Source organism: Onychostoma macrolepis, chromosome 09 (genome assembly GCF_012432095.1).
Source record: "Onychostoma macrolepis isolate SWU-2019 chromosome 09, ASM1243209v1, whole genome shotgun sequence".
In the NCBI taxonomy this organism is placed as follows: Eukaryota; Metazoa; Chordata; class Actinopteri; order Cypriniformes; family Cyprinidae; genus Onychostoma; species Onychostoma macrolepis.
Genome location: NC_081163.1, coordinates 8,159,944 through 8,175,870, shown reverse-complemented (window position 1 = coordinate 8,175,870; position 15,927 = coordinate 8,159,944). Strand labels below are relative to the sequence as shown.

Below are 15,927 nucleotides of genomic sequence, written 5' to 3'. Positions count from 1 at the left end.
AATCGTTAGCATATATGTTAGCACCATCTTTGCGATCATATTAAATATTAAATAATCACTTTACTTACCTGCAACAAGCTTTGTCCTCACTGGGATTGAAGGTTCACTTGGCTCACCAAAACCAGCCTTATTCTCAGCAGTTACTCTGAATTCATATTCAACTCCCTCTTTTAGCCCTTTCACTTCAAAGTGGAGTTCAGCAATTGTTTTCTTTGATGCTCGCATCCATCTCATGCCCTTCTTTTCTTTCCTCTCAACCATGTAGCCTATTATATCACTTCCACCATCATCAGCTGGTCTTTTCCAAGCAATGGTAACAGAATTTCCTCCAACATTTTCAACTTCTGGTTTAGCTGGCGGACCAGGGGGACCTGAAATAAGTAATATGTCTCTTGAGAATCTTATTGTATATACATATCCAGCTATGCAGCATCACACAAAAGAACATTATGGAAATAATATGAGAGAGTGCGTTTTTTTTTAAACATACCATAGCTATCCACCATTTTCACTGGTTCAGAATGAGAAGCATCACCAGCTCCAGAACTGTTGACAGCAGAAACTCTGAAGATGTACTCATTTCCCTTTATAAGCTTATTGGCAACAAAGTGGCAGTCAATAACCTTTTCAGCAAGAATGGTCCAAAGGAGACGGCTTGTTTCTCTTTTCTCCAAAGTATAGTATTTAATTGGAGATCCCCCATCCTCGTGAGGTGGTGTCCATGTCAAAGTGACCTTTTCAGATGAAATTCCACTTGCTTCAACTGGCCCTGGTGGACCAGGAACATCTAAAATTGTTACTTTCACATTTTCTTCTTTCACACCAAATGGGTTACTTGCTGTAATTGTGTACTCTCCTGAATCCTTCCTACTTGCATACTTGATTGAAAGAGTAGAAGAAGAAGGTGTAGTTTCTATTTGGCACACATCTGATGGTTTGAAATACTTTCCACCCTTTGACCACAAAGAGGTTGGCTGAGGTTTACCCAGAATGCTTGTTGCAGTAATTACAATAGTATCTCCAGCTTTGACAGTTAGCCCCTCCTTGACTGTTGGATCAATTATAATGGTTGGTGCCGCTGCAAAATAATAACAAACTAATCAGCACAACAATTTACTAGGTTAGATGGCATGGTACATCATTTAATCAAGTTGTATGAACTAGAAAGAGGAATTTAGTCTTACCATATTCATCCATGCACACAAGGGTATCAGTTTGTTCAGAGGGTGGACTTATTGCTCCCGCTGCATTCTTTGCCCTGATTCTAAATTCATACTTGCAACCCTCCTGCAAGTCTGCTACAGTATATGCACAGTCCACAACATTTATTGTATTAGCCTTTACCCAGGCCTTGGCTGGGAGATCACGTCTCTCAACAATGTAGCCTGTAAGCCTGTGTCCACCATCATATTGAGGCTCAGTCCACTGAAGTGTTACAGTGCTTCTAGTGATGCTAATCACATCGGGTTTGCCAGGTGCATCTATAATGAACAATGTTAATTTATTAAAAATTAACCTTACTCAAAGAAGGGTGTATAATGGGGGATTATAGAGGACTCAAGCATTTGAAATAAGCTTTACTTACCAATTGCATCCAAGGCAACCATTGGCTCAGTGGCAGGACTTGGTCTACCAACACCAGCCAGATTAATAGCCATAACTCTGAACTCATATTCTAGACCCTCTCTTAAGCCTGTCACTTTGAAATCTCTCATCTTCAAAGCAGCTGGGTTTGCTCTTTTCCATAACATGCTGTTTCTTTCCTTGAATTCAACATGATAACCTGTAACCAAAAAAATAATAAAATAAAATAATAATATCAATAATAATAATAATAATAAATGATGAAAATAAATGAATGTCAATACTGTTGATATATCCAATTGTTGTGGTATTGTTTCACTCCTAACTATATTTCAATGAAAAAGCATTGTCTTGATGAAAAGGTTATTGTCTTATATTTTATTATTTAATTATTTCCGCACCTGTGATTGGTGAGCCTCCGGTTTTCCTTGGATCAAACCATGTAAGTGTTGCCGAATCATGACACATACTCATGACTTGAGGGGGTGGAGGTGAATCTGGAACATCTGATGAAGTAATCATGAGTAAGAGAATGAGATTTTGACACTTTGATATTGCATATAGTATGTTAACTATATTGACAATAAATGATTAAAAATCCACTCACTGAATGGATGCTTGGCAACCATAGGCTCTGATTTGAGGCCCTCACCAATTCCATATTTGTTTTCTGCACTAACCCTAAAGATGTACTCAGTTCCCTCATGGAGACCAGACACTCTGAAAGTGTTTGTGTCCACAGATGAAGACACAGTAACCCACATGTTAGTAATGGAATCACGTTTCTCAAGAATGTAGTTGGTAATTTCTGATCCACCATCATCTTTAGGAACACCCCATTTTAAGGTTGCACCATCTGCAGTCACTTCCTTGAACTTTACTGGTGCAGCTGGAATTCCTGGTTTGCCAACAACTCTGACAAAAATTGTGGACTCTTTTGTTCCAGCAGCATTGCGAAGAGTGATGGTGTATTTTGAGGCATCTGTCCTTTGGCAGTCACGTATCATAAGAGTTGTATTTACTGCCGTTGATTCTACACACACTCTTCCTGTGTCTGTGAGATTTTCATCCTCTCCCTTCTTCCATGTGACAACAGGGACAGGCTTTCCACTAATTGGAATCTTGAGACGAACGGTGCTTCCTTCTTTTGCAATATAGTTCAAGTTAGGCAACTCTCGCAAGTCACAGCTTGGAGAAACTATAATAATATAGAAAAATAATTAATAAGGAGCAGATTTAAAACACAATATACCAGAGAATTTCAGGGGAATTTTATACAAATGCAAAATTAGAACTCTCACCATTGACATCTTTAGCAATCACAGAGAGTTCTTTCACAGGACCATCACCAGAATCATTTGTTGCTTTAACTCTGTATTTGTATTCCCTTCCTTCAATAAGATCCTTTGCACTATATTGCATGTTCTTTGATCTAAGAAGCTCCTTCCATTTGTCTTCACCATTAAGGACCTCAAGCACATATGCAATTATGCGGCTTCCTCCATCACTGATGGGCTTTTTCCAGGAAAGTGTACAAGAGTCCTTGGTTACCAGCAAGGTCTTGAAGTCCATAACTGGTCCAGGTTGTTCTGGAATATATTAAGTTTATTCAATAATAAATATTAGCATTGTAATTATAAAATATACATTGAAATTATTTCTGCAGTTGAAGATTACATAATCAAAAATTATCTTCACTCACCAGAAGCTCTAACAGCATCCACAGTTTCACATGGCTCACCAATGCCATACTGATTTTGAGCCAGAACCCTGAAACAATAAGATCTTCCAGCTTCTAAACCATCGATCTTGAAAGATGTTTTAGTGCAAGTGGTTGAAACATTCGACCACGCTTTCCTTTCTGCATCTCTTTTGTCAACAATGTAACCTGTAATCTCACTTCCACCATCAATTAGAGGTGCATCCCATAGGATGGAGGCACTGTCCTTTGATGACTCTTTTACCATCAGATTCAGTGGAGGTCCGGGAGTATCTGTTTAGTGTTAAAAGAGATATAATTACTTTAGTTAATATAAAATATTAATACTAGAAACTATAGTACATAAATATTAAACTATAAACTATATATATCTAAATATAAAAGACCTCTTAGGACTCACCAAGGACCTTGACGATAACAGTGTACATCTTCATTCCGCTTACACTGTCAAGATTCAGAATGTATTTCCCTGCATCATATCTACTGACTTTATCAACATAAACCAATGTATCAGTGTCTGTTGTCTTGATTATGATTCCATGTCTGTCCTTAATGTTGGTGTTCATCTTGGCCCAGGTCACCCTTGGGATTGGTCGACCCTTAATTGTTGCATGAAGTTTCATTTTACTGCCAGCCGTGAGCACCACAGTATCCTTCAGCTCTGCGTCAAGCTCAGCCTCAGGAGCAGCTAGAATAACAGAAAGAAAAAAAAATTAATATATTGTAGGCATTAGTTACACAATATTTTAATTATGTATTTTCATGACCAGAATTAAAGGTGAATTAACAAAATATATAATTAATTATTTAAAAGTTAGTAAATTATTTTTACCAAAAACATCCTTGGCAACATGTTTTTCAGGAACTTCACAAGGCTGGCTGAATCCAACTTTATTTACAGCAGTAACACGAAGTTGGTACTCTGAGTTCTCTAAGAGTCCAGTCACAACATAATATGTATCCTGAAGGTTCTTGGGTACGTTGCATCTTATCCAGTCTGTTGTATTAGTTCTCTTGCATTCGACAAGGTATCCCAAAATTTCACTACCACCATCATTTGCAGGCTTAGTCCAAGTTAGTCTAATTGTGCTGCTAGTCGTGTCTATAACTTTAGGAGAAATGGGTGGGCCTGGAGGATCTGTAAAAAAATATTAAGAGGTATTCATATATGCTTGCACATATCCCTAGATATTGAAGATATTGTACTGTAAACAGCTTCTGATACTCACACAAAGGATCAAGAGCAGAGGTGGCATTAGATGGTTCACTGGGTTTTCCAAGGCCAGCTTTATTAACAGCAATGACTCTAAACTCATACTGAGCTCCCTCAGAGAGACCTCCAACCTCAAGTGTTCTCTCCAGCAAGGGTTTTCTGTTCAGTTTGGTCCAGTTAATTTCCTTGGTCTCACGTTTCTCAACCATGTATCCAAGGATAGGGGATTTTCCATCATCAGATGGTTCCTTCCAGCTTACAGTCATACGCTCCTTTGTGATGTTTGTAAGGACCGGTGGGTCACATGCTCCAGGAACAGCTGTAAATGACAAGCACGGTACAACAGTACATCACAACACAGAAATTATATATCAAGTTATATATCAAGTCACCATTATTTATATACATTGCAGATTGTGTCAAAGCAGCTTTACAGTATTTACAGTATATCCAAAAATAAAATACATAGACCAATAGCTAGGTCTTACTGAAAGGATTCCTTGCAAAAACAGGGACCGATACGATGCCATCACCAGTACCATAGCGGTTCTCGGCACGAATGCGGAACTGATATTCGTGGCCCTCAATCAGTCTCTCCACTAAACATTCTTTTGTATCACCACTGATTTTAGCAGAAACTTGGGCCCAGTTAGCCCTGCTTGTCTCACGTTTATCAACAACATAATTTGTAATTGGAGAACCACCATCTGCAAGTGGAGCCTCCCAGCTCAACTTGATCTTCTCTGAAAGTACCTCATCAAACTTCATAGAGGCTGGTGGGCCAGGTATATCTGTGTAAGGGGAATATATGATTATTATTTTGCCAAAAGGAGACATAAATATTCTATAACTCATCTTAGTGACAATTTAGCTAAGGAATAAAATTATAATTTTACTCACCTAAAACTTTGAGTTGTATTTCTGCAGTTGTAGAACCACTTGCATTTACTGCAAGAATTCCATAACTCCCTGTATGAAGTTTAGTAACTGCATCAAGGCTCAGAGAAAAGAGGTGTCTCTTTTGAGACATCTTGAATTCTTTGTCAGCTTTCAACACTTCTCCATTCTTGCTCCATGTAACCTTGGGCATTGGTTTGCCAAAAACTTCAGCTTCAAGGCAAACATCTGATCCAGCCTTTACTGGCAACATCTTTTTCATCTGTATTGAAAGCTCTATTCTTGGTGGTACTATAGATAAGCAAACATAAGAGAAAATCAAAAGATAAATAGCAATTGACAGCCATTTAGAAAACATTTTAAAAGACATTTACAAAACATAAAAATGCTTACCATTTTCTGCAGACACCAGAATGGGGTCAGTGATTTCAGACGGCCTGCTAATGTTAACTGCGGTCTTGGCAATTACCCTAAACTGGTATTTAGCACCCTCTTCTAACCCAGCTGCAGTGTACTCCTCGCGAGGCACATTTTGACTACTTGTATTGCAACGCACCCAAGTGTCTCCTGGAAGCCTCATCGCTTCAACATAATATCCAATTATCTTGCTTCCACCATCATTCTTTGGTTTGGTCCAAACCAATGTAACTGAGTTCTTAGCCATGTCAAGCACCTCTGGTTTTCCAGGAGCATCTACAATTAAAAAAATAAAATAAAAATAAAAATACAACAGAAAAACATGGAGCATAATCATCTAATATGCAGACATTTATACCTAAGAATTCATTTAATTTTAGATGCACATACCAACAGGTGTTCTTGCTGTTATAAAATCAGTTTTCTTGCTTGGTTTGCCCTGACCAGCTCGGTTTATAGCAGACACTCTGAAAGTGTATTCCAAACCCTCAATTAGGCCAGCACAAGGATATTCAGTTGTGCGAACAACAGAATCATTAGCCTTAACCCAAAGGAGACTGTTCCTCTCTTTGCGTTCAATGTAGTATCCAGTAACTGGACTGCCACCATCAGACTCAGGCTTATCCCATGCCACAAACATGCAGTCCTTGTTCACCTTGTTGATGCGGCAGTTCAAAGGTTCACCAGGAACATCTAAAAAAGATCAAATTGTTAAACACTAACAAACAGGCCACACCATTTTTATCATCCATTGCATGTTGTCAGATGATGCTGATGCTTGTTTCAACTCACCGAAGGGGAACTTAGCAACCATCCTTTCAGATGTAAGGGGGTCTGAAATACCAAATCTGTTCTCAGCACGAACACGGAAAACATATTCCTTTCCAGGAATAAGCTTTCCGATTCTGCATCCAGCTTTGCCACAGCTGGAAAGAGCAGTAACCCAGTCACCTCTGCTTACATCACATTTCTCAACCACATAATTAGTGATATTGCTACCACCATCTTCAATTGGTTTGTTCCAAGAGAGTGTGCAGGCATCGGAATCTATGTCACTGATCTCAAATGGTGGCTCAGGTGGTCCAGGAATATCTGAGACATAAGAATGTTTGTTGAAAAATTAACTGCATGTTCACATAGCGCATTATTACTGAAGGTGGTCACGGTGAAAATAACAAGTTCTAACCTCTGATGATGATTTTCAAAGTCTGGTCAACTTTTCCAGTGCTGTTCTCAGCAACAAGGCTGTATTCACCACTGTCTTGTCTTGAAACATCCTTAATGATGAGCACACACATGTTCTGAGATTTGTGCACAGCAAGACGGCTTGATGAGACTACATTATTTTCTCCCCGTTTCCATTGGCATGCTGGTGCTGGCTTTCCAGATACAAGAGCCTCAACCCTCAGTTTTGCTCCTGCCTTTGCAGTGACAAGCTCAGGCATGATTATTTTGGGCTCCACTGGGAAGAAATAACAAGATTGAACAGATTTTTAGTGGAAGTGTAGTTCAGAATATGTTTGAATAATATATGATTTAATAACTTACACATCTGCTCCTTGATCTCATAAGCTTCTCTGGTCTCTGTGGGAAGACTGGATCCCATGGCATTTCTTGCTGCCACTCTGAAGCGATATTTTCTTCCCTCCTTTAATCCAGCAACAGAGATGCTTAAATCTTTTACGACCGTGTACGGCGTCCATTCCTCCTTTTTCTCCTCCTTCTCTTCCTCCACCACAGGTTCAGGTGGGGGTGGAGCCACCGGCTCTACACCAGGCTCAGCCTCACCTTCAGCCACCACTGGTATCTTGGGAGGTTTAGGCATTGGAAGCTCAAGATAATCAATAATGTAGCCATCAATTTTAGCCCCACCATCACGCATTGGTTTCACCCATCCCACAGTTGCACTGTTCTTGGTAATCTCCAGAACATCAACCTTTTGTGGTGGGTCAGGCTTGCCTTGAGGGAAAAATACACAATTGTTATTGTAATAGCCTTTTAACAAGAATTCTAAAAGCCTTTAAAATTGTTCTGACTAAGGATAAACTTACTGATAGGATCAGAGGCCAGATAGGATTTTGCTGTAACCCTTGGGACCCCAGAACCATACTCATTTACAGCAATGACCCTGAAGTAATACTCTGTTCCTGGGACGAGATTGGTAACTTTAAACGTGGTGTTATCAACATTAGCTTTCACTGTTGCCCAAGTCTTGCGATCAATTTCTCGTTTTTCAACAATGTAATGAGTGATGCTACTGCCACCATCATTTTCAGGTGGAGACCATGTGAGGTTGCAAGATGACGTTGTGATGTCAGCAACTTCAAGACCAACAACAGGTCCAGGTGTATCTGTTTTGAAAATAAAAATATACATTTATATATATTTGAAAAGTTAGATAATGCATGTGTTTTCATACATTAATATATTTTCATCTGTTTCAGTCCTGTGTTCTTTTTTTTTTTTTTTTTCACTCATTTGCCATATTTAAAAATATGGCAGATGAGCAGTAAAAATCATGGGATTGAAACAAATGGAAGAAATGGGAGCTTGTTTTTTTTACATACCAAGTACTTTGACATTCACAAACACTGCCTTCTCTCCAGCTGGACTGGATACAGTCAATGAATATTTGCCTGAATCATCACGAGTGGTTTCAGAGATAACAAGGAATGTCATAGTGTCAATGAGATCAACATGGCCCTTCTGAACAACATTATCTTTTCCCATTCTTCTCCATAAGACCTTGGGAGCGGGTCTGCCTCTGATTGTGGCAACTAATCTAATTGGGCAGCCAGCTCTAACAGTCACACCTTTCTTCAGTTCTGCATCCAAATCAATCTCAGGGGCCTCTGAAGATTGTGAAAAAAAATTTATAAAAACACAAGGAATTAGCAAGGAATGTTGCTGATAAAGTTTAATAGTAGTCTATGGAAACTCACCCAAGACTTCTCTTGGTGTCACAGCTTCCCCAAGATTAGTTGGCTGACTCAAGCCAACCTGATTTTGGGCAGAAACACGGAATTCATATTCAAGCTTCTCATCCAGGCTTGAGACTGTGAATTCTGTTCCGATCAACTGGGCAGCAACATTGCACCTTTTCCAGCCTTCATCTCCCTTCTTGCCTGTTCCCTTGACTCTTAGCTCAACGACATATCCAATAAGAGGAGCACCTCCATCATATGTAGGCTTTGTCCATGCAAGAGTAATTGATGTCTTTGAGCTGTCAGCCACCTTTAAGTTACTAACAGGACCAGGAGGCTCTGCAAATTGAAAAACAAATTTTGCTGTAAATACACCAACAAACAAACATTTTACCAATTATTTTACTGTAATTGGACATACCAACTGGATCTCTTGCAGTGAATGATCTGGATGCCTTGCTTGCATTTCCAACTCCAATTTCATTTTCAGCCCTGACACGGAACTGGTATTCATGATTAGGCAGTAAACCTGTAACAGTCATCTGTGTCCCTGCAATTGGGGACTTAACAACAGGGGCCCACCGAATGGCATGCTCTTCTTTTTTCTCAAGAATATAACCGGTTATAGGTTTTCCACCATCATTTTCAGGAGAGCACCACATAACAACCATTTCATCTTTTGCAATTTTGGTAACTTCTGGAGCATCAGGTGCACCTGGTCTGCTGAATTGGGTTCTTGCAACAATGGACTCAGTTTCAACAGCAGGGCCAGTACCCATCTTGTTCTCAGCTCTCACTCGGAAGATGTATTCATTTCCTTCGATAAGGCGAGTAACTTTAGCTGAATTGGTAATAATAGCTGCTGAATGAATTGACCATACCCCTCTCTTTGTCTCACATTTTTCTATGATGTAGTTATAGATCTCACAACCACCATCATCTTCTGGTATCTCCCATGTAAGCTTACATCTGTCCACAGAAATGTCTGACACTTTCAGGTCTCTAATAGGACCTGGTCTGTCAAGAACATTCACCTTGGCCTCAGCAGAGCAGGTTCCAGCAGTATTTGTTGCAGTAATGATGTATTTTCCTGTATCTCCACGCCTTGAATTTGTGAGCAGGAATTTTGTGAAGTTAGTGCCAGTTTCAACTTGTACCCTTGGGTTTTTGGTGATATCTGCAGTTTCACCTTCTTTAGACCATTTTACATCAGGCTGAGGTTTACCTATAAGGTCTGCCTCAATTGGAATGGCATCTCCAGCTTTAACAACAAGAACACCCACCAGTTTGACTTTGAGCTCTGGCTGTACAAGTTCCTCCTTTACAAGAACTTCAGCTGTTGTCACCCAGTTACTCTCTCCTCCCTCATTCTTTGTTTGAACTCTAAATTGATAAATTTGGTTCTCAATGCATCTGTCAGCCATGAAATAGGTTTCCTTTATAGCACCTTTGTGTAATCGTTCCCATTCATCTGCTTCTTTAGGCTTCTTTTCAATATGGTAAGCAAGGTTACGACTACCACCATCGTATTCTGGTTTCTTCCACTTGAGAAAGACAAATGTCTTGCCGATTTCAGCGATTTGGAAGTTCTCTGGCTCACCAGGTTTCTCAACTGGATCAACTGCAAGGACTGGTGCTTTTGTTTCTGTTGATGGACCAGCACCAATTTTATTCTCTGCACTCACACGGAAGAAATATTCACAATTCTCAACAAGTGGAGCTTTGAAAAGTCGTTTGGTGCAGTCAGAAGAAACAACTGTCCATCCTCTTTGACTTGGTTGTCTGCACTCAATTATATAATTAGTAATTTCAGTCCCACCGTTATCCTCTGGATTTTCCCAAGAAAACATACACGAGTCTTTAGTCACATAAGCAACCTTCAAATTCTGACAGGCTCCTGGAATATCAAGTACATTGACAATAATTGTAGCTTGTGCTTGACCACTGCTATTCTTTGCTTGAATTGCATATTTTCCATAATCAGCTCTAACAGCTTCCTGAATTACCAGCTCAACAAGAGGGAAGTTATTGTTCATCTCAGTGCGTTTATCTCTCCCTAAAACTCTTGCATCTTTAGTCCAAGTGATTTCAGGGTCCGGTCTGCCCTTAACACGGGTTACAAGGTTGATGATTTGCCCTGCTCTAACTGTTAGGAGGTCACGGCAAGCAACATCAACAGTTACATCAGGGGGAACAAGAATGTCTTTGGCAAGCACAGTTTCTGTGAGTTCTCTTGGCTCACCATCTCCAACCTTGTTTGAGGCTCTAATACGAAATCTGTACTCTATGCCTTCACTAAGTCCAGGCACTCTAAATACACAAAACTTGATTAGATCCTTGTTTATTCTATCCCATTGTGCAGAACCTGATTTCTGGCATTCAACAACATAGCCTAGGATGGGGCTGCCACCATCTCTGGAAGGTTTGGTCCATACCAAATCTGCATATGACTTGCTCCAGTCCTTCAGCTTAATGTTACTTGGAGGCCCCGGAGGAGTAATTGGACGTTTAGCTTTCACTGGGTCTGATGGATATGAAGGCTCACTTACACCAGCAACATTTTCAGCAAAGATTCTGAATTCATAGCTATTGCCCTCAAACAAACCACAGGCCCTGTATCTTACATCCAAGACAGGTGTTTTATTGACACGAATCCATTTACCAGTCATCTCCCTGCGCTCAACAATGTAGCCACTCACAGGGCTTCCACCATCAGTTTCTGGTTCAGTCCATGACACTGTTACAGCATTTTCTGTTATGTCAGAACATGTTGGTTGGCCAGGAGGACCTGGTGGATCAAACATATGCTTGGCAATAGTGGGAGGACTTTCAAGGCCAGCACCAAAGCCAATTTTATTCTCAGCACGTACACGTACAATATATTCACGTCCCTTCTCCAAACGTGGGATTTTGGCCTTCGTGCTTGTGCTTCCTGAACTCACAACTGACCACGGCTCCCAAGGCTTCTTGACATCCTTCTTCTCTACAATATAGTTCATCAAAGGTGTGCCACCATCATCTTTTGGTGCACGCCACTGGATTATCATATGATCAGGGGTAACCTCAAGGATATTTATGGGACCAACTGGAGCAGATGGAACATCAAGGATTGTAACATGTAGAGCAACAGACTTGCTTCCAGCAGGGTTTGCCACAGTAAGAGCATACTCTCCGCTGTCAGATCTGACACATTCACTAATAGTCAAGACAGTTGAATTTCCTTCAGTAACGATCTTAAATTTGCCCTCAGTTTTAAGCTCATTTCCTTCACTTTGCCACTTGGCTGTTGGAGTTGGAATTCCTTGCATGACCGCTGGGAGGACGATTGTACTGCCAGCTTTCACAACAAGACCTTCAATAAGCTTCACATCAACTTCAATAGTTGGAGCCACTGAAAAAGAATATTTGAATTAACACTGAGCATAATAAAATGTAATATGTTGTCAGTATTTTTTTACATAATATAATATAATATAATATAATATAATATAATATAATATAATATAATATAATATAATATAATATAATATAATATAATATAATATAATATAATATAATATAATATAATATATTGTGTAAGCCTTACAGGTTTTTTCCTGGCAAGTAATTGGCACACTGGTGTCTGGTCGGCTAATGCCAATTGCATTTTGTGATTTTACACGGAATCTGTATGTTTTGCCCTCCACAAGTCCAGTAACATGGCACTGAGGATTGCTGACAGTCTTGAAGGTCACCCAGTCGGTGGAACCTTCTTCTTGATGCTCAACAATGAATCCGGTGATCTCACTTCCACCTGTGCGATCAGGCCACTCCCATTGAAGCCATACTTCAGTTTTGTCTGCATCCACATGATGCAGATTCTTGGGTGGACCAGGAGGATCTTTAGATAAAATATACAAATTAATTTAACAAACTGGCATAAAATAGTCAAGCTTTTAAAAGTAACATTATACAGTATTTAATACTTACAAAGTGGATCAACTGCCTTGATGGGCTTGGTGGTTTCAACAAATGCACTCCTGCCAAACTGATTCTCAGCTGCAACTCTGAAGAGATACTGAATTCCCTCCATCAGATATTGAGCCATAAGGCTAAGCTTTTTAGATGCAGCACAAACTGGAACCCAGTTCTCAGCTGCTACGTCTTTCTTTTGCACAACATAGTGGGAGATCACGGCACCACCATCATCTTCTGGCTTTTGCCATGTCAGGTAAGCTGACTCACTTGTGACTTCAGAGATTTTAAAATTCCTTGGTGGTCCAGGTTTATCTGAATAAAAAGTAAATATATATATATTTATTTATCTAGATAACTAGTTGATTATATACAATGTGTTTACTGTTGTTCTTAAAACATTCATACCAAGAGTAAGAACAGTGCATGTAGCAGATTTCGTTCCAGCTGCATTTTGAACAGTGATGGTATAATTGCCACAGTCAGCACGGGTACACTTCTTAATGTGAAGTTTGCTTCCACTTGCTGTGACCTCAATAAGACAATGAGCAGGAACTTCACCATCATTCTTTTTCCAAGAGACAGTGGGAATTGGCATGCCCTTAAATTTGGCACTAAGTGTGATGTCTGTCCCAACCATGGCAAGGTGGTCACGTGCCATATTGGCATCTAACAGCAACTCTGGCTCCTCTGCATGAGAATTGAGATTAGAAGGATAGGAATTACTAATATTATTTTACCTTCCAATATGTGAATAACATACCTTCAGTTAAATAAGTTTAATGATAAAACAACAGCAACCATTCAACACTACTGTTTTCTGAATATGTAAAGAAAAATGAAGAAATTACCAAGTCTGTCATGAACCTTCACTGGTTCCTTGACATAAGCAGGCTCAGATTTTCCAGCTGCATTCACAGCCATAATTCTGAATAGAAACTCTCCACCATCTGGTAGATTTGTCACAACAAACTTGGTGTCTGGGCATGATTCAGGAGTTTCATTTGCCTGGATCCATTCGATTGCACCGGGCTTCTGATACTCAATCAAGTAACCAAATATTTTTCCTTTACCATCATGGCGAGGAACACGCCATGACAGACTTACAGAATCTTTAGTCTTGTCAACAGCTTCAGGCAAAACAGGCGGGCTTGGCTGAACTATTGAAGAATAAGTGAATAAAGACTTATCAAATGTACTATTTCTTGATATGCATTAAGAAAAAGAAACCATCAAATCATTAAGGCATACCAATGGGATCCTTAGCAAGAATAGGTTTACTGGGAAGGCTAGGATCTCCAGTGCCAATTTCATTCTCTGCCATTACACGGAATTCATATTCACAGCCTTCAACAAGGTCTTGTACCCTATACTGTGTAGCAGGGTAGATTGGATCTCTGGTTGCACGAGACCATCTCTTAGCTGAGGGCTCCTTCCTCTCCAATATGTAGTTTGTGATGGGCTTCCCACCATCACGAGGACGGTTCCAAATTACCAGTGCTGAATCATGGAAGACGTCTTTTACAATGGGTGGCTCAGGTGCCTCAGGTACCCCTGTAATAAGGTGAAGGATATCAGGAACAAAATATACAATTTTTACAGCTTTAATGGACAGTATTTTTTTTGTGTGTTTTTACATACTGAATAGATCTTTAGCTTTCATCTCCTCTGATTCCAGTGGGTCACTTATGCCATACATGTTCTCAGCACTAATTCTCATGATGTATTCACGACCCTCTACAAGTTTAGGTACTTTGCAGAGGGTTTTTGTAGTGGCAGATGTTACAGTTGTCCACATGTCCCTGTTTACATCTCTCTTCTCAATGATGTAGTTAGAAATTTCCCATCCACCATTATCAAGAGGGGGCTTCCAGGAAATAACCATATGATCTCTGTGAACTTCCTCAAAAACAACTGGGCCCTCTGGGGGCAATGGTCGATCTAAAAGTGCACAAAATATACATATATAAGATGGGTCCAAAATATGTATTTATATTCATATATCAATTTATATTTGGTAAACTTTTGTCTTGTTTCCTGAGACTTACCTGCAACTATGACATTACAAATGCCTTTACGAGCACCAGTACAGTTTTCAACTGTCACACAGTATTTGCCACTGTGTCCACGCTGAGCTTTAATGATACCCAGGCACATTGTGGTAGTAGTGTTTTTGAACTTGATGTGGTCATCTGCTTTTAGTTCCTTGTCATCTCTTGACCAGGTGACAGATGGTGCTGGTTTTCCAGTATACCGTCCCTGGAGTGCAAAGCTGTCACCAACACGAACAACAACCTTATCACGGAAGTCCAGCTCAATTGTAGGGGGCTCTAAAATGGGGGGGGGGGAAACACATCATGAACACTTAGATAATAGTATAATGTGGTGTACCAAATGAAGAACAGTTGAAGAGCTAAAAAACAAACACTCACCAAGTTCATCTTTACATGTAATTGGCTTAGTGGAGAAGGATGGTTTGCCTGGACCAACTTCATTCACTGCACTGACACGGAATTCATATGTGTCGCCTTCACGAAGACCATCGTAAGTGTATTTCCTATCCATCAGTGTTTCTTTGGTCAGTCTGACAAACTTGTCTTTGCCGATCATGCGAGCCTCAAGAATGTAGAATATCACTTCAGACCCTCCATCATACTTAGGTGGCTTCCAAGACACACTGATATAGTCTTTGGTGATGGCAGTCACCTCAAGATCTTCTGGACGGTCTGGAACATCTAGTAAAAAAGAGGTCAAAATGATGATTAGCTACCATCAATACAGAATTTTATTTTACAGTTGCATTTAACATAGTTTCAAGCTATTTTTAAAGCAGGAAAAAAAGAAAAATACTTACTAATACGATCTTTAATCACAATTTCACATGCTGTTTGGCAGAAAGGACCTACTCCAATTGCATTTTCAGCTGCAACTCTGAAAAAATATTCCTTTCTAAGCACCAGATTATTTACTGTAGCATTTTGTCTGCCAGCTGTATAGGAGCAAGATGTCCAAGCCTTGCGATCAGCTTCACGTTTCTCAATTATGTAGTTGGAGATGGCAGATCCACCATCATCATCAGGGAAAAACCAGTTCAGTTTGCATGAATCACTTGTAAGGTTTTCTGCTGTAAATGGTGCCCCCACTGGACCAGGGATATCTGAAGTAACAAAATAAGATAAGAAACTGTACTTTCCCTAATGTAGCCATTTCATAGTAAT

At 39.8% G+C, this 15,927-nt stretch overlaps 1 protein-coding gene across 23 annotated transcripts in view; it reads right to left on the bottom strand.

Moving 5' to 3' along the window:
* ttn.1 (titin, tandem duplicate 1) overlaps positions 1–15,927 on the bottom strand; it is a 140,013-nt gene that overhangs the window by 45,093 nt on the left and 78,993 nt on the right. For all 23 annotated transcript variants that reach the window (XM_058786720.1, XM_058786727.1, XM_058786724.1 and 20 more), the window contains 31 exons: positions 15,564–15,866; positions 15,142–15,444; positions 14,758–15,039; positions 14,351–14,650; positions 13,961–14,263; positions 13,561–13,869; positions 13,118–13,399; positions 12,725–13,024; positions 12,342–12,635; positions 9,177–12,146; positions 8,774–9,094; positions 8,399–8,683; positions 7,883–8,182; positions 7,380–7,790; positions 7,018–7,293; positions 6,624–6,923; positions 6,222–6,524; positions 5,808–6,107; positions 5,418–5,705; positions 5,006–5,308; positions 4,534–4,836; positions 4,137–4,442; positions 3,705–3,992; positions 3,287–3,577; positions 2,886–3,173; positions 2,192–2,782; positions 1,986–2,090; positions 1,586–1,783; positions 1,185–1,481; positions 491–1,078; positions 69–371 (listed from right to left, as the gene is read on the bottom strand). In XM_058786720.1, coding sequence (XP_058642703.1) covers positions 69–371; positions 491–1,078; positions 1,185–1,481; positions 1,586–1,783; positions 1,986–2,090; positions 2,192–2,782; positions 2,886–3,173; positions 3,287–3,577; positions 3,705–3,992; positions 4,137–4,442; positions 4,534–4,836; positions 5,006–5,308; positions 5,418–5,705; positions 5,808–6,107; positions 6,222–6,524; positions 6,624–6,923; positions 7,018–7,293; positions 7,380–7,790; positions 7,883–8,182; positions 8,399–8,683; positions 8,774–9,094; positions 9,177–12,146; positions 12,342–12,635; positions 12,725–13,024; positions 13,118–13,399; positions 13,561–13,869; positions 13,961–14,263; positions 14,351–14,650; positions 14,758–15,039; positions 15,142–15,444; positions 15,564–15,866 — 12,291 coding nt within the window. The remainder of the gene's footprint in view (positions 1–68; positions 372–490; positions 1,079–1,184; positions 1,482–1,585; positions 1,784–1,985; positions 2,091–2,191; positions 2,783–2,885; positions 3,174–3,286; positions 3,578–3,704; positions 3,993–4,136; positions 4,443–4,533; positions 4,837–5,005; positions 5,309–5,417; positions 5,706–5,807; positions 6,108–6,221; positions 6,525–6,623; positions 6,924–7,017; positions 7,294–7,379; positions 7,791–7,882; positions 8,183–8,398; positions 8,684–8,773; positions 9,095–9,176; positions 12,147–12,341; positions 12,636–12,724; positions 13,025–13,117; positions 13,400–13,560; positions 13,870–13,960; positions 14,264–14,350; positions 14,651–14,757; positions 15,040–15,141; positions 15,445–15,563; positions 15,867–15,927) is intronic.